The sequence below is a fragment of the Artibeus jamaicensis genome, unplaced genomic scaffold, assembly GCF_021234435.1.
Source record: "Artibeus jamaicensis isolate MK-2021 breed Jamaican fruit bat unplaced genomic scaffold, CSHL_Jam_final contig_373, whole genome shotgun sequence".
Taxonomy (NCBI): Eukaryota; Metazoa; Chordata; class Mammalia; order Chiroptera; family Phyllostomidae; genus Artibeus; species Artibeus jamaicensis.
The window spans coordinates 5122981-5141914 of NW_026521807.1; the positions used below are offsets into that span (position 1 = coordinate 5122981).

General features: G+C 41.6%; 1 protein-coding gene across 1 annotated transcript in view; it reads right to left on the reverse strand.

Moving 5' to 3' along the window:
* ACOT12 (acyl-CoA thioesterase 12) overlaps window positions 1-15507 on the reverse strand; it is a 40377-nt gene extending 24870 nt beyond the window's left edge. Inside the window, 4 exon segments of the mRNA XM_053664451.1 lie at window positions 1841-1901; window positions 6441-6510; window positions 12170-12290; window positions 15487-15507. Coding sequence (XP_053520426.1) covers window positions 1841-1901; window positions 6441-6510; window positions 12170-12290; window positions 15487-15507 — 273 coding nt within the window.
* Between the last annotated feature and the right edge of the window lie 3427 nt (window positions 15508-18934).

Here is an 18934-nt window from a genome sequence, read left to right on the forward strand (position 1 = left end):
ACATGGATGCCCTTCCCTGGTTAATACCTAAGGCTTTGCCTCTTACAATGTATCAGGTGTGCTGAAACAAAGAAATATGGCCCCAATGAAAGAACACATCAAAACTCCAAAAACAGAACTAAGCAATGAAGAGATAGCCAACCTATCAGATGCAGAGTTCAAAACACTGGTAATCAGGATGCTCACAGAAATGGTTGTGTATGGTCACAGAACACAGGAAGAAGTGAAGGCTAGGCAAAGTGAAATAAAGAAAAATATACAGGGAACCAACAGTGAAGGGAAGGAAATTGGAACTCAAATCAATAGTTCAGACCAGAAGGAATAAATAAACATTCAACCAGAACAAAAAAAGAAACAAGAAATCAAATAAATAAATAAGGAGAGGCTTAGGGACCTCCAGGACAACTTTAGACATTATAATATCCTAATTCCAGGGCTGCCAGAAGGAGAAGAGGAAGAGCAAGAAAGTGAAAACTTATTTGAAAAAAATAATGAAGGAAAGTTTCCCCAATCTGGTGAAATAAATAGACTTCCAGGAAGTCCGGGAAGCTCTTTGGTTCCAAAGAAGTTTGATCCAAGAAAGCACACAGCAAGGCACATCAGAATTACATAATCTAAGATTAAAGATAAGAAGAGAATCTTAAAAAAAAAAAAAAACCAAGAGAAAAGGGGACAGTTACCTACAAAGGAGTTCCCATAAGGCCTACATCCAAGATTACTCTATCTAGCAAAGCTATCACTTAGAATGGAAGGGCAGACAAAGTGCTTCCCAGATAAGGTAAAATTAAAGAAGTTCATCATCACCAAGCCCTTATTGTATGAAGTGTTAAAAAGGGACTTATCTAAGAAAAAGAAGGTCAAAAATAAACAGTAAAATGACAACAAACTAACGACTATCAACAACTGAATGAGAACAAAAACAAAAACAAATGAAGCAAACAACTAGAATAGGAAGAGACTCACAGAAATGGAGGACACATGGAGAGTTATTAGTGGGGAGGGAAGGGGAGAGAATGGGGGGAAAGATACAGCGAACAAGAAGCATAAATGACAGTGGGAAGTTAAGAACAGTATGGGAAGTGGAGAAGCTAAAGAACTTATATGTACAACCCGTGGACATGAAGTAAGGAGGGGGAATGTGGGTGTGAGGGTGGGTGCAGGGCATAGAGGAATAAAGGGGAGAAAAGAATGGGACAACTGTAATAGATTACCAATATATTTATAATGAACTTAAAAAAAAACAAAATTCAGTTATTCACTTCATCATTCCTTTTCATTTGGTTTTTGAATGAAACCAGCATTTTAATTTATTTTTAAGCAATGCTATTGTTTTAATTATGATCTATAAAGTTAGAAACAGAACCTTTTTCTAATTATAGAAAGATATATATTTACCATGGAAAAGTTAGTAAATACAAAAATCAATAAATGATAAAATTGGAATCTATCCAGAGGAATTATCAGTAATAATAATCTCACCACTCAGACTAATAATTACTAACATTTAGTAATTATTACATATAGTTACATGTAACTTTTAGTTATATATAACTATAACATATAGTTACATATAACTTTTTTACATATATAAAAGTTATATGTAACTATATGTAACTATATATGTAACTTTCAGTTACATATACATGATATATATGTGAAATATAAAATGCATATTATTTTATATATAAAATATGACACATATGTGTATATATGCACATAAAATCATCGTACCACATTCGTAGTTTTATATTGTAATTTTTTAAGTTGGTATTATGTGATACACATTTTCTAATTTTATTATTAGCACCAACAGACAGAAGGAAAGAAAGGGGCCTCTTACCTCCATGCTTGTGCTGAATGCTCTAGCAACTTTTGCTTTGATGGTTATAACTTGTCCAACTCTAGTAGAAAAAAAACTCAGTAATGCTGTTGCCAGTGAAAATGGGATTTTTGTAGTGTTGCAAGAAAAGAATTTCAAAGGGCATATGTGTGGTAAGATTTATGGGGGTGAAGGGAAATAATACACCCACAAGGATATAGTAGGCAGGCAGGCTCTAGCAGCAACTGCCTGGAGATTCCTAATAATCTTCCATATATTTTCTTGGTTCTCGGTAATGAGCAAGCTGTCACTGAAACCATCCAATCTACTTCCTGATTTTTCTTTCCCTGGCTTCTGTTGGGCCCTCCTCCTAATCAATCTCTTTCCTAGACCTTCTAGGTTTCTGTGCCTTCATCCAATCCAATCCTTTTCCCAGGCTTGGCTCTTCCCCTTCATTTTGCCTTTTTTGCTTTTACTGCCCCATATGCCTCAAAGTCGAAGCACCTACCCCCTGCACCGTGGTAGACTCTGGCCAGCAGAGTCTGTGTGTTGTGACTGAAGACGAAAACAAATGTTCAGACTACAGCAGTCCTGTGGAGAAGAAGGGAAGGTATGGTACTCTCTTAAGATGAGAGTCCTGTGGCCGCTTCTCTCAAGTGAAGAGCACCTTGGCCACCCTCTCAAGGGGAGAGCACACTGACTCTTGTCTGGAAAGGCTTTTATTGCTTTTCTCGGGTCTTACATCAAAGAAGGATTTATTATCTATTACATAGAATATTGTTGTCTATATTTTAGGTACAATCAAGGAAATGAAAATAACAAATGCAGAAGGGAGAGGTGGCAAGCTGATTAGCTCCATCCTTGGAAAAATTCACACAGGCTTTGGATATTACCTTGAAGACAGACAATAAACATCTACTGTTTTAGATCAGGGTGAGGGAGTTTTAGCAAGAGCAAGCCATAACAGTCTGTATGCATTTTCTAGGCCTGATTCCCAAGGGAAAACCCAGTTTGAGGGTCTGGCTCCTGCCCACCACATCGCTCTTGTAGGTTTTCCATACAGAGCTGAGTTACATTTGCCAGATTTAAAACAAACTGGTTTCCTACACTGCATCATCTTGGCTTCCATCGTTCATGGCTAAAAGTGTCTGCTGTTTCATCTGGTTTCTACTGCTCATGTTCTTATCTGCCCCTGTATCATCTTGGCTACTAGCTTCAAAGTAGAGAAATTTCCTCCCCTGCTCTTGACTCCCCCCACCCCCCTGCCCCCAGACATAATCTGGCACCAAGCCAGAAGTTTCCTGGGGAGACTTTTTTCTGCCTACTTCAAGGATTAAGTCCTAAAGGCAAAGGATGCTTTGGTCTCCTGGAGTGTGTGAACGAGCCTATAAATGGTATGGCTTCCTAGTAAATCAAGCTTGATGGGATACTGTAACCTCCTAGTGAAGCAGGCCCAATATCTGATTCATCTTCCCAGCTTAAGCTTAACATTTGATTCCATTTGTTCCCTTCCTTTAGTAATACTAAGAACCTATGCTAACAATCCTAGCACACCTCATTTTATACTTAAAGATTTAATTAAATGCATGTGCCATAGAGAAGTTTCACCTTATGCTTGTGCATGAAAAATTCAGGATAGTAACAGAAAAAAACAGCACTAAAAACAGATGCCAATCATTCTGAACCACACATATGTTAGCTGACTACCTACATTTAAACAGAAGAGGGCCTTGGCAAAGACTATGTGCCAAACAAGTTCTAAATTTGCAACAGATACTTTGATGCTGTTGCCTTAACAGAAGTTAAAAAAACACAAACCTATGCAATTGATCTTTATTTTAAAATATTAGATAACCAATAACTGGTTCATTTACACAGTGGAATACTACACAGCAGAAAGGAAGAAGGAGCTCCTACCCTTCGTGACAGCATGGATGGAACTGGAGTACATTATGCTAAGTGAAATAAGCCAGGTGGTGAAAGACAAATACCATATGATTTCACCTTTAAGTGGAACCTAATCAGCATAACAAGTGAGCAAAATAGAGCCAGAGACATGGAATTAAAGAATAAACTAACGGTAACCAAGGGGGAGGGGAAGAGGGAGAGAAATAATGCAGCAAAGAAAGGGAGGGAAGGGTCATCAAGGAACATGTATAAAGGACCCATGGACAAGGACAACAGGGAAGGGGGAGCATTGAATGCGAGAGATGGGGGTGAGTAGGGCAGGGGAAAGTAACGGGAGAGATGGGGACAACTGTAATTGCACAACAATAAAAAAAGGAAAAAAGAACACTAGACAAAGAAAATAAAATGTTAGTTAACAAATAAATGAATAAACATACAAACAATCAGATCCTGAAGTTGATCAGCTTCACTAGGTTTAGAGGGCCCCTCAGTGCTACTAGGTGGTCCATTCACTGCCCATCATTACTGGAATTCTAGTCGTGCAGCCCAAAGCTGTTCAGGTCTCTCAGTCACCTCTGATTCCTTCCCCCGAGCAGAAGGGAAGGGTCTATCCTACATAAGCCTCTTCGATTTTTCTTCTTTACTTTCAACGGTGAACTACATTCTCACTGTTCTCACTCTTCTGTGACAGAGGAAGAAAGATCTCTTCCAGACCTCTTCCTTCACCTGCCCCCTTGATCCCATCCCACCATCGGCTGTCTTAGTCCACACTTTCCTCCTTTGTATCCTCACTCTCCACCCATTCTTGACTCCTTGTCAATCTATGAAAATGCTTATCCTTTCTAAAATCCTTCTCTCAATCCTATTCTATCACAAGACTTTTCTATTTTCCTTCATATTCAAACTTCCTGAAATAATCTTTTCTTTTTTTAAATATATTTAACAAATGTTTACGGAATTATGACCTCAGTAAGCTCAGCAGGCATTAAGCTAAGATCTCAAGATACACAATGACATCAAGGGGGCCTCCCGCGGGACACCAGTTGTCCGTAGATGAAGTGCAATGCTATGTGATTTGGGGGGGGGTGGTAGAATAAAAGAATCAAGTATTGCAAAGGTACCCAGAAGAAATGACTGGTTTGAAAAGTCAGTTAAGAAGCCAGGAAAAGGAGACATTTGAGATGGGTCTTCAAAGATTAGGATTTCCCCAGGTGTAGCAGTTTGGGACATTCATCTCGCACTCAAGTCTCAGCTGCTGTAATCCCGCCGTTGCCTCCACATCTCACTCCTGATCTCTCCACAGTTCCTTCCTAACAGCCAGACCCATTCATTTCAAAACACTCTTTCTTCTGGAAACTTTCTCTTGCCTTGGTTTCCAAAAAACTCTTCTCATTTCATCCTTGGTTTCCTTCACTGATTTCTCTTCCTTAATCTGTCCCCTAAGTGTAAACATCTACCAAATTTCTCTTTTGTCCTATTTTCTCCCCACTTCACTCTCTTCTTCTGTAATCTTATCATCTTCATAGAGATGACTTTTCGTGGGCCTCATTCTTGACACGGGAGCCATATTTTCAGAGCCGCTGCTCTCAGCAGATTCAGCTAATAGTCATGGAGGCTGTACTAGGCTCAGCGCTAGCTGCTTCCACAGACATTACCTAATGTAACGTATTCCCCATATTTAGTACACGCAAATCCAAACTAATTTTCTTTTTCCTTAAGTGTGTTCCTCCTAGACTTCCCAGATCTCCCAGATCTGTTTGGTAAGGTTTCTAGTAAAGATGTACAGCAATGGCACCAAGCAGAGTAGAGTCTGTCCTCAAAGCTATTGCAGTGCTTTGTACTCAGATAGTACTGAAGTCTGATATCTCCCCGCCTGTCAGACTTTGAGAAAGGAAAATTTCCGCCACTTTTATTAGTTTGTGAACTCTGCCCTGACTTTAAAAGCAGGGGAACCCTCCACCAAACCACACTCCTGACACTGAATCCAAATAATGAAATGACTAAAATATCAACCAAATAAAACTAATTTCACAGCATCGCATTCAAAGCCTTCTGCTACCCAACCGCCATCTCCAGCTGGGCAATCATCCCCCCCGCAGATCGGGTGTTCGCTGAGCACTCCCTGCTCCTCTCCACCCAGATGCTTGGGCTCTTTACGCACCTCGCACCTCGTCTTGTGAAGTCCTTTTCCTATTCGCCAGAGGAAAATCTATTGGACAATGTCTATTTGACATTATTTGAATGCATGTAATGCTGAGAGCTATTTCTCCACAAATTCAGGACCGAATCTACACTTAAGAATGTTTGTTAATAGTAGGTCCTGCAATCCTGGCCTGGTGGCTTAGTTGGTTGGAGTACTGTCCCATAAACCAAAAAGTCACAAGTTCAATTCCCGGTAAGGGTACATGCCTGGGTTTCTGTTTTGGTCCCTGGTCAGGGTGTATATGAGAGGCAACCAATCGATGTTTTTATTTCACATCTATGTTTCTCTCTCTCTCTCTCTCTCTGCCTCCCTCTCTAAAGATTAATAAGCATGTTCTTGGGTGAGGATTGAAAAAAAGTAGGTCCTGCAAATTTCTTTACTGATTTACTATGGGTTAAATGTTATTTACTTTATTAATGAATAGGTTACTGACTTAACATGAACAAGCTTATGTGTTGCAAATAAATCAATACACTCAGGAGAAAGGCTAGAAAGAGCACTTCCACTCACCTAGCTGTCTCCTCAAATTGTATGTCATCCACTGAGGCTGTAACACAGGAAATCCCAGCAAGTTTCTCAGCTTCACATGTTTATCTGATTCGTAACGGGTGTATTTCTATTGCGTGGAAATTACTGCAGTTTCTTCTACATTTTAATTTATGTCATCTTTGATTTGAAGTTCAATACCAGTACCCAGCATATTGAGTTATTCGAATAGCAATTTGAATTCAAATAGCAATTCAAATATCTACTTACATAAATAACAATAGTAAGTTGGTACCAACTTGAAGTGTTTTGTTAGGTACTGCCTTCCCTTTGTTTTAAAAACAATGCATCACAACTGTATCCATTGTCTCACACAACCAGTGGCTGAGTGTGTTTAAGCCACGTAGCCAGTGTACGCATTGAACATGTGGGGAACCCTGAGATCAAAACCCCAAAGCTGGACATCAGAGAAACGCAGCAGGTATTTAGTCAACAGTTGTTATGCACGAATTATGTTGGAGGAGGAGAGTATTGATTAGGGTGGAGAGAGACTGGGGAGGGGGAACTCCACTTATTTCCATGTCCCATGTCTGCATTTAATTTGTTGAGATACTTTGATTATTGGTTTTACAAGTACTTTATGTAAAAATATCAGATTTTATTCTCTCTGGGAAAAATTTTGACATAAGCTTCCTCCGGAATTTGATTTTGAGGAATAGTCAGTTAAAACCCAAACAGGCTGCATTTGCTTTTTAAGAACTTTTAACCCTATTTTAGTTTTGGAGACTTCACTCCTGATGCCATGTTACGAAAAAAGAAACAGTAAATTATACAGAATTTGTAGTCTTTGTGTGTACTGGATTTTTTAACTGCAATATATATTCCCAGGTAAAGAGAGGTCATAAAATCTTCTGGAGAGCAAGTGTTTAAAATTCTCTTCCCTATAATCCAATTCTGTAGAAAACAGAACATTCCGGTTTTACTAGCTGGAAGTAACTCACTGTTCTTCCAGACACACACACAGCAAACTGTGTTACCTGCAAACGAACCACAGCAGAACTCTGTGGGTGATGGAGTGAGGAGCGTGGCTTTCCCAGCTATAAAGTTTAGTGAGAATGTGTACAGGTATCAGACTCTAGAAACACGGGGCTGGGCTTGGAGTTGTAATATAAATAAATAACATCATAACTAATAAATAAGAATACAAGAATAAACTGTGTTTTGTATAGTCACAACTGTAAACCTGCTTTCCCCCGCCTTGCACTTAAGGCAAGATCAATTTAATTCTGTGTCTCAGACATTTGTCAAGTCCCCACTGACTTCTAGAGACTGAGATGAATCGGTCCTATCTTCTAACAAGTCTCCCCAGTGGCGGAGATCCAGCTGCAGTCAGCGACCTTTTAGTGCTTAAGATTCCCAGAGAACTAACCGAGCCTTACAGATATATGCTGTAGAACATCGACTAAAGGGCGTCTAACAGACATTCATTCCAGTTACCTGGCCCGAGGGAATGGATGTGGAACTTATCAATCTTTTCTTGTTAACAAAGTGTTACCATGTGCACCCACATGAGTTACCAATTTTGAATGATTTAGATGGTAATTAAAGTGCAATAACCAATAAAAGACTAAATTTTTATTGTATATATTGGGTATCTACTATGTATGTGTATCATTATATTAGATTGCACCAGGGACCAAGAAGAAACATAATTATAATAATAGTTACCATTTATTAAGCATTTATTACTGGCCAGGCCTTGAGCTAAGAATTTATGAAAGTCCACTACATGAGGTCGGTACAATTATTAGTTCCATTCACAGATGAGGAAAGTCAGGCTTGGAAAGATTCAACACATTGTTTTACACAGGGATTTTTAACTGCAGAAGCAACAGGAACTCAGAAAAGACCACCCAAGGAATGCTCCTTGGAAAGGAGCTGGGTGGGCTAAGCAGGGGCTTCAGCGCCTCGGCAGCCGTGCATACATCACAGACTTTCAAGGGCCATTACACTGAAAATAAAAACAAAAATATGAGAAACCAGTATAGGGCCACATTTTTATATGTGATGATATGCAACTGTTTTCATAAGTATATCAGATGTGAATTCAACAGCACCAACCTGTTCTGGCTCCTGATTTTGATGGTTGCTCATACTGTATGCCAGTAAAAGTGGAAACACTCTAAAACTACTTCTGATTCTCTGGGGAAGCTGAGAGGAAAATTAGCAGACTGGTTACATGGCTGTGAAGCAGCTGTAGAATGGTAATTGATAAAAATTGTGGTACCTTCATTCATTCCTTTAACTAATTGAACAACTGTGCTATGCCAGCCTCAGTGTAAGGTGCTGAAAATATAAAACAGTCATGATTCCTGTTCTCATGGAGTCTAGTGGAAGAGCCAGGGATTAATTAAATAAATAAACAATAGCAAAATTAATTAAGAACTCTGAAGAAAACACGGATTTTATGAGGGTAACTAAGGAACCAGACTTGGAAGGCTTGGGCTGGGCGGTAGCCGTGCAGGCAAAGCCAAGTGGTTGGGATGAGAGATTTCCTTCATGTGACATTGACAGGACACGGCTCACAGGTTGAATGCACGGAGGGGGGAGCAAGGTAAGAGCTACCAAGGATGGATCACCCCCAGATGTATGACCTGCATAGCTGGATGGATTGGCTGTCATTCTTGAGAGAGTGAACAAACACTGGAAAAGACTCGCACGTGAAATAGGGCGGGAAAAGTGAGTGTGGGGTATTGCAAAATTAGAAATGGATATGGAGGGTGAAGAATGACTCAAAATGCTTTCAAGCCTTTAGGCTTAAAGAACTAAAAGGATAGTAGAGCCCATGACAGATGAGGTCTTATGCCAAAATGAGAGTGAAGCTGTTTAACCTTCAGGCATTTGGGAATGTCCTGTGGGCATGTCCTGGGGCCTCGACTGTCACCATTGTTTGTCATCGTGCTGTGCCTGTACAGAAGTGCTGGTCAGTAAGGAACTCCAGTTAGGAAAATGCCAGAAAACCTAGTTTTTGCGTTACTCCTGTCCTATGAAGTGAAGCAGTGTGGTGGAGCCCTGCCCTGCTCCGAGTTTAGTTACACCTTGGCTAAATAACTACGTCCCTTCCTCACGCGGTACCTCTTCTCAGCATGGAGTGTTCAACACAGGCATTCTCCATGTTTCCGGGCTACCTTTATCATAGAGGTTTCTTTAATACTGTATTGTTAGCATCATAACTGTGAAGGTCCAGGGTAATTGGTCATCAGTGGAATCATCCCATGGTCTGAGTTTCCAAAGATGTAAAAGCACAGAGATTTTTGTGACAATTGCAGGAGGGCGACTGTTTCTCCATTTACAGGACAGGGGCGCTAAGTGAGGTAACTTAAAAGTCACCACAAAGCAAACAAGGAGGCAAAATAGAACCAGAGACATGGAACAAACTGACAGCGACCAGAGGGGAGGGGGAGAGGGACCGCAGGGGTAAGAGGGGGGAGGGTCTAGTCACGGAAAGGGTATAAAGGATTCCAACAACAGGGTGGGGACTGACTGAGGGAGGGGAGAGCAACGGGGGAAAATTGGGACAACTGTAATTGAACAATGAAAAAAGTTACTTCAATATTCATATAATGTATTCAGTTGCCTTGGCAACAGGCATCATTATTATTAGCAACCTCAATGATTTCTATACTTGTTTCTCCTTCACGTGGATTAATTTTATATTCATGTTCTCATCATGTTATTATAACCCACCTCAAATCCTGATAAAAAACTATTAAGACAGAAACAAAACAAACCTATTAACAAACAGAAAACAAACAAACAGATTGGCATCAGATGTATGACTAGATTTTGCAGGTGGTTAACACACAGGGAATTAGAAACTAACTCTATTAACACTCATCGAGGAAAGCAGAGTTCTGTAATCATCTGAGTTTACTTTGCCCTCTGTGACTTAAGGGTCCAGGACACATGATCTTTAAAGTTCATTCCAGCTCTAATATTTTATCTTAACATATTTTACTTGAAAAAGTACATTTGCCGAGTCTATTAGGTGTCTTATGCAAAGTCTTCCTCTTAGAAATGAGATTTCTTTTCCTGGAACCATCCATTCATCTATCTATCTATCCATATCATCAGGAAGTTTTCATTTGGTGCTTCCTAGCCCAGGAGAACTAGCTTTAGTTTACATGCTAATTGGCAAGGTAAGAAATAAACAGGCAAACAAATTAAAATACAAAATAGTTACAGACAGTGCTAGGTAGTATCGTGAGTGAAAAAATGGGTTCTATGGAAAGTAATCTCACAGGATGATCTCATCCTAAACTTCTAACTGGGCAGTTCATGCCCCAGGTATGTAGATTCTCTAGTGAAAGATTTTAAGCCAACCCTGTCTAAAAACCATTAGATGCATAGCCGTTGTTTTGTGCATCTAAGGTTAACACACCTTTGAGATTCCAGAAGTAATATCCCTCGACAGGAGTATGGACTCTCAAGAGAGCTCATAATCTTAACTATCCTGCGGTCCAGTCCCTGCCTTGCTTTCTCCCATCTCCCTCCAATCCCCTCTTTAATTTCAAATGCATAAAAGAAGCTGCAAAACTGTTACTGTCTAAAGCGTTTGAAATCTTGCTTCTAGCATGTGTCATCAGTTTGGCTCAAATAAACTCTTGTAAATATTTATTCTCTACAGGTTTGTTTAGACGTTTCTTACCTTGACAGTATAAGCTGCCAAAAGCATTGCAGCGAAATTGACAAAAGGGTGCAAACGTAAGCATGGTTGAAAAAGTGTCTCTAAGGAAATGGTATTTAAGCTGACATACAGTGCATGCATGGGAAGGGCCAAGAGAAGAGTATAATGGCAAAGTGGAAATCAGGGGCCAAGGACCTGAGCAGAGACTAGTTAAGTGTGTGGTAGGCAACACACACTGAATGCAGAAACAGATAGAACAGAGTAATCCTCTATTTAACCCGACATTAAAGACATTTGCAGAAATGTACCCAATACTCCTTTAAGTACATTTTTGTTATTGTTGAGAATGGAGTCCTTTTTCAATAAAAATAGGTAATAGGCTCATTCCTGTTCCTTTTATTTTTTAAAAATGTTTTATTTATTTATTTTTTAGAGAGAAGGGAAGGGAGGGAGAAAGCGAGGGAGAGAAACAGGGGCATGTGAGAGGGAAACATGGTCAGTTGTCTCCGTATCCGGACCAGGGCCGCCGCGGCCCAGCCCTGTGCCCTGACGGGGAAGAACCAGTGACCTTTCGGTTTGCAGTACGAGGCCCAACCAGCTGAGCCACACCAGTCAGGGCCATTCCCGTTCCCTTTTAATGAATTGATTTTTTAATTTTTTGTATGTGGCTAATATGGATAAAAATAACCCATATAAACAAAAGCTCTCGGTGGGGAGGTCCTCATTTATTTAATAGGGTAAAGGAGTCCTAAGACTAAAATGTTTGGGACCTACTGGCCCAGGTAACTAACTCCCAGCGTTGGATGAACTAGCTTAATCCTCATGGCCCCGGCTGCACACAGCTCACAGCTCAAACTACGCTCCTCTCTTCACTCACCCGGGGTCCCGGATCCTGGTCCGGGCGTGGCGCGAGCTGGGATGGGTTATCCGTGATCCTCCTGAGTCCTGACCCCGCCATCGCGCGTCCCCACGGCCCTGCCCTGCTCCTAGTTCCCAGACCCCCCAGACCCATTCTGTACCCATTCCGGGCCCCCTCATCGACTGCCCCGGCCCCCCACGCTCCTACCCGCCAGGCAGGCGGTGGCGTCCATCCACTTGAGCAGCTGCCCCGCGCCGAGCTGGCCGCGGGAGTTGGGGTGAGCCGGCTGGACGGCCTGACACAGGTGCGCCACGAGCAGCCTGTCCGCCTAATGCGCCCGGTCCGCGCCAGGCCCGCCGGGGTCCAAAGGGCACCTGCGCGCGCCGCCCTGGCCGGGCTCTTGCTCCCTGCCGGGTCCGGGCTGCGCGAGGTGAGCTTCACCTGCCGGCAATATTGCCCCGGGATAGGGCGAGGAGGGCAAGGCGCACTCTCTTCTGCTTCGGAAGCCAAATGTCGCCTGGGGCGACCGAGGAGGACAGAGCTGCGAACCTCCTGGGTTTCTCAGCCCGAAAGGGAGGATGGCAGCACTTATCTCAGGGCTGTGCAGATAATTAAATGAGATAACGTATGAAAGTCAGAGCATGTGCCTGTGTGTTTGGTAAGTAAATACATAGGTCTGGAGAACTTGACAGGTGATTGAAAGCTAAGAATTAATTAGTTAAATGATGTCCGGGCAATGTATAACTTTTGCTTTAGAAGCTGATTTTAGTCCCTCCCTTCTCCTTTTCTTTCTTTCTTTCTTTCTTTCTTTCTTTCTTTTCTTTCTTTCTTTCTTTCTTTCTTCCTTCCTTCCTTCCTTCCTTCCTTCCTTCCTTCCTTCCTTCCTTCCTTCCTTCCTTCCTTCCTTCCTTCCTTCCTTCTTTCCTTCCTCCCCCCCTCCCTCTCTCTTTCCTTCCTTCCTTCCTCCCTCCTTCCCTCCTTCCTCCCTTCCCTCCTCTCTTCCTTCCCTTTTCCCTCCCTTCCCTTCCTTTCCTCATTCTGTTCCCCCCATCCTCCCTCCTCTCTCCTTCTCTTTCTTTTTCTGGCTATTGACTGCTGGGTAGAATGTATACCCATGTCTCAAGCCTTCATTCAAAATCCACCTTCTGATTCTTAACATAGTATAATGGCTACAATAGCCCTTTGTTATTAATCTATCATTTTGTTATAAAATCACTCCCCTCCACCGCCAAGTGCGGATTTTTGCAAACACATCAGAATCACTCAACAAACTAAGGCAACTGTTTGGGTTTAATCTAGAGAATTAATGATTAGAAACCGTTAACTCGTTACTAATGATCCCAGCAAATCCCAAGAAGATCTGTTCTTTTTTAAATTTATTTATTTTAATTGTTGTTTAAGTACAATTTTCTGTCTTTTACTCCCATCCCAGCCCACCCCCTCAGTGCTCCCCACCACCTCCCATTTCCACCCCCCTTAGTTTTTGTCCATATGTCCTTTATATTTGTTCCTACAAACCCTTCCCCTTTTCCCCTGAAATTCCCTCCCCTCTCCCCTCTGGTCACTATCTGCCTATTCTCTATTTCAGTGTCTTTGGTTATATTTTGCTTGCTTGTTTGTTTTGTTGTTTAGCTTCCTCTTAAAGGTGAGATCATATGGTATTTGTCTTTCAACACCTGGCCTATTTCACTCAGCATAATGCTTTCCAGTTCCACCCATGCTGTTGCAAAGGGTAGGAGCTCCTTCTTTCTTTCTGCTGCATAGAATTCCATTGTGTATATGTACCACAATTTTTTGATCCATTCATTTACTGATGGGCACCAAGGTTGCTTCCAACTCTTGGCTGTTGTAAATTGTGCTGCTATGAACATTGGGGTACATAGGTTCTTTTGGATTGGTGTTTCAGGGTTCTTAGGATATAATCCTAGCAGTGGAATTGCTGGGTCAAAAGGCAGATCCATTTTTAGTTTTCTGAGAAAATTCCATACTGTTTTCCATAGTGGTTGTACCAGTCTGCAATCCCACCAACAGTGAACTAGGGTCCCCTTTTCCCCACAACCTCTCCAACATTTGTTGTTTGTTGCTTTGTTTATGATAGCCATCCTGACTGGTGTAAAGTGGTATCTCATTGTGGTTTTAATCTGCACCTCTCTGATAGCTAGTGATATTTATTCATTCATTTATTTGTTATTTATTTGAACATCTTTTCATGTGTCTCTGGATCCTCTGTAACCAAGCAGGTATAAGACCTGTACACAGAAAACTACATTACACCGAAGAAAGAAATCAAGGAAGACACAAACAAATGGAAATATACATTGTGTTCATGGATTGGAAGAATTAACATCATCAAAATGTCCATACTACCCAAAGCAATTTACAGATTCAATGCAATACCTATTAAAGTACCAATGGCATATTTCACAGACATAGAACAAACACTTCGAAAATTTACATGGAACCGTAAACAACCCTGAATAGCAGCTGCAATTCTGAGAAAGAAGAAAAAAGTAGGAGCGATCACATTACCTGATACTAAATTGTATTACAAGGCCACTGTAATCAAAACAGCCTGGTACTGGCATAAAAACAGGCACATAGACCAATAGAACAGAACAAAGAGCCCAGAAATAAACCCAAGTTTCTGTGGTCAACTAATATTCGACAAAGGGGGCAACATCATAAAATGTAGTAAAAATAGCCTCTTCAACAAATGGTGTTGGGAGAACTGGACAGCTACGTGCAAAAAAATGAAACTCGAAATATACACCATACACCAAAATAAATTCAAGTGGATAAAAGACTTAAATATAAGCCGTGACACCAAAAAAGTTCTGGAGGAGAACATAGGCAGGAAAATCTCATATATTTCTTTTTTTTTTTACTATAGTATTTAATTTTTTTTTTTTTTTAATCATTTTTTAGATAATATATTAAAACACTACAAGCAAAGAGCAGAAGAGGGAAAAAGAATATATTTCACTCAGCAACATTTTTACTGATATGTCCTCTAGAGCAAGGGACATAAAGGAAAGAATAAACAAATGGGATCTCATGAAAAGAAAAAGCTTCTGCATGGCTAAAAAAAAACAGTATTAAAAAAAAGAGAACCAACTGTATGGGAAAACATATTTTGCCAATGATACCTCAGACAAGGGTTTAATCTCCAAAATATACAAAGAACTCACACGACTCCACTCTAAGAAGACAAACAACCCAATTAAAAACTGGGCAAAGGACTTGCACAGACAATTCTCCAAGGAGGACATACAGAGGATCCCTAGACACATGAAAAGATGCTCAATATCGCTAGCCATCAGAGAGATGCAAATTAAAACCACAATGAGATTATCACTTTACACCAGGATCTGTTCTTTACAGAAAACAAAATATAGAATGTTAAATGACAATTTTCATTCTCAGTCTTTACCCATAAAAACTACTACACTTTCTAGAGCTGAAATCGGTGGCTTTACAAAGCAGTTCTCATTAAGGAAAGGGACACCAGAAAACCACCCACATACAACAGATTCGTAGATTGTCATATTGTTAGGGACGGCTTCACCTGGGAGAGCATTTATGAGTAAAGAAATGGAAGCTTGGAGGGCCAAAGCAGTGTGCCAGGCACGCAGCTGACCCGAAAGCAGCAGCCAAGGTAGCAGATCCCCTGGCTTATCTCAGGGCTTTGGATTGTCGGAGCAGCTGACCACAAAACCTAAACGACCCCAGCAAATGTGTGGTGCTTTTTCATCCCTGTGCAGGTGGCCTGCCAGCCTGGAAACATCAGAATGGAGAGTCTGTTAATTTTGCTTTTCTTTTTAAAAGTTTATTTTATTTTATCATTTATGAAAGAGAAGAATTAAGGAAACATGACTTGATAACCTCCAGGATCTTCTCTAGGTAGGTTTCCATCCCATATAACCATAAATAAGTTAGATGCATTCAGTCAGTCAAGCCTGAAGTTTAGCTTTTATAAAAAGCACAAAAATAACTTCTTTTAAGCAAGCAAATGAAAACTTACACCTCCAAGATGGTTCTTTCATGTAGTTATATACTTACTTATTTCAATGACAGTATTACCACTTGTATCACTTTTGGCACATCTCTTTGGAAAATATCCCTAGAGTTCTGACTATCATTTTGGCAGGTTTTTGTTCAGCAAAGATTTACTTAATCTACTGATAAGTCCATGGGAGACATTTATTTATGTTGGGCTTGGCCCCGCGACTTGCTTTGAGGTGGAGCGTGGGGGAGTAAAAGTGTACCAGTTCCAAGTATAGCTCTAAAAACAATATGTTCCTGTCCTTGGGAATGTGTGACCTCTGTCACGAAAAGATCATCTGCCTGAATAACTGGCCCATTAGCATCTGGGTGCCAGATGCTGAACTCACATTTTGCAGAGCCCTGCGGGTCAAGTTGCCGACCTGCAGCCTGAAGCTGAGCCACCAGCAGACACATAGACTCTTGAATGAGACCTTACCTATTGTATGTCACTGTGCTTAGAGGTTGTCTGTTACACAGCGGTAACTGACAGTTACAGGCATGGATTTTATTTATTAATATTTTAGGAAATGTATTAAGTTATTGGAAATAGAGTTGGTTGGGTTGTATTATTTTGGGTAAAAAAACAGGGACAAAGTGGTAATATTATGTATATACTCCTATACTTGGTTTTCTGTGAACTTCAAGAATTTCAGAATTGTTTTAAGTGTAGATGTAAGAAGTTGTTTTCCCACAGTGATTATCTGGAAGGGGGACAGCTTGTATCTGTATATGTATGTTAGGGATGTTTCATCAAAAAGCAGACACAGTATACAAACCCAGTACTGTGTTTTCTTATACATAGTATCTCCTATTTAAATGTCTTTGGATTGTGGTTTCATATCTTTTGTTGGTTTCTCACTGATTTGAATTTTAATAGCCTCAGCCTAACGCTACTATTCTTATGTCTTTTTGAATGGTCTCTTTTTCTCTTGCACAATGAAAATGCCATTTTTGCTATTATGTTTGAAGAAAAGGCTTCCATTTTCCATTTCTGTTTAGAGACATCTTTTGAAGATGAGCAGAATGTGAAGCCAGCTTGACTTTAAAAGGCCATGCACAAATGCAGGAGAGCTGATTGGGGGGAGAGTGGAAAGTGCAATAATGAGAACATCTTTAGAATGTTGGAGTGGGAAGGGAACTAGACAGTGTGACCCCTCATTCTGGAGAGGAGGAAGTGAAGTGTCTGGCCTGAGTTACATTGCCAGGCAGTGATTGAGGACCAGAAGCATGAAATTCAAGACAAGAGAACAAGATGCACCCCCCAGAAACAGACCCCCCCCAGCACAAATTTGAGAACAAGCACCATATCTGGGAGGAAATGGCAGAAAGCATTTGCAGAAAGCAAAGTGTGGTCCCCAGACCAGCAGCCCTGGTTTCACCTGGGAGCTTGTTAGAAATGCAGTACCTCAGGCCCCAGCCACACCTGCTGTGTGAGGATCTGCATTGTATTAAGATGCCCAGGTGGGTCACGAGCACCTTACATTTTGTGAAGAACAGCCTCTCAGAGACATGGCAGCTGGATTCACGTCCTCCAACTCCCATCCTTAGTTGATTAAGGGCTGCTCCCGAGGGCCTGAGCCCCCAGCACTCAGGCCGACTGCTGTGGAAGCAGACTTTCAGGCAGAGCTTCGCCTCAGTAGGACATAGGACACCATCAGGTTACTACGGATGCCAGAACGGCAACTGCTGAAGGCGTGGATGCCAGCAAGGCAGCAGACATGATACTTCCACTGTTCTGAACATCATCGGCAGCTGGGAGCCTTTCATTTTAGGAGATGAGTCCCTGGCAGAGGATTTGGTAATTCGAGGTATCTCACGCCAGAATACTTCCTGTTTGGAGTCCATTAGCATGAAAGAAGCACTTTAAGGGAGGCTAGACCGTAGCCCATTTGAGTGGTCTGGAGTGAGCTGCCAGGCCCTGTCTCTCAGACCCTGTCTCCACCTTTGTCGTTGTTGTTTTAAGAATTTTTAAAAATTGTTGTTCAAGTGCAGTTTTCTGTCTTTTACCCCCATCCCAGCCCCCCCAGCCCTCCCCACCTCCCTCCTATTTCTAGCCCCCTTAGTTTTTGTCCATGTGTCCTGTATACTTATTCCTCTAAATCCCTCCCATTTTTCCCCTGAAATTCCCTCCCCTCTCCCCTCTGGTCCCTGTCAGCCTGTTCTCTATTTCATTGTCTTTGGTTGTATTTTGCTTATTTGATTGTTTTGTTGATTAGGTTCCTGTTAAAGGTGAGATCATATAGTATTTGTCTTTCACTGCCTGCCTTCTGACCCAGCAATTCTACTGCTAGGGTTATATCCTAAGAACCCCGAAACACCAATCCAAAAGAACCCATGCACCCCAGTGTTCACAGCAGCACAATTTACAATAGTCAAGTGTTGGAAGCAACCTAGGTGTCTATCTCCACCTTTGGGATAGGTGAGGGAAGGTGTCAGATCAATGGTTTCAAATTCAAATTGAAATTCAAATAGAGAAGGGTGCAGTTAGGATTTAAAAACAGAATGGGCAAACATCCCAGAATGGGCTTTCTTCTATTTTGGTCCGCAGGGTCTCTGGCTCTCCTTTGCCCCGACCCTATTCTCAGGATGACTCTGACTTTAGAGAAGGGAGTGGAGCCGTCCCATTTGGCACTTGCGTGGCAGCAGGCCAGCCCTTCCCCTGTCTTCCCCGTGCCCCCAGTGGCCCTGGCTCCCAGACACGCAGCATGTGACACACACCCCACAGTGCCCAGTGCGTGTGCTGCGCTGCACCTCATTTCGTTTGAACAAAAGCCACCGGTGCAGAGTTCCGTTTTTGCACTTTCCCAGATTTGCCTGGCCCCACCTTCATGCCAGGCACTGCTCTGTGGGGTCCCCTGGCTGCTGCCACCACTGCTGGTCACTGTGCTGAAGTACACCGATTCTTTTCAAATGCTATGACCAGCCTCA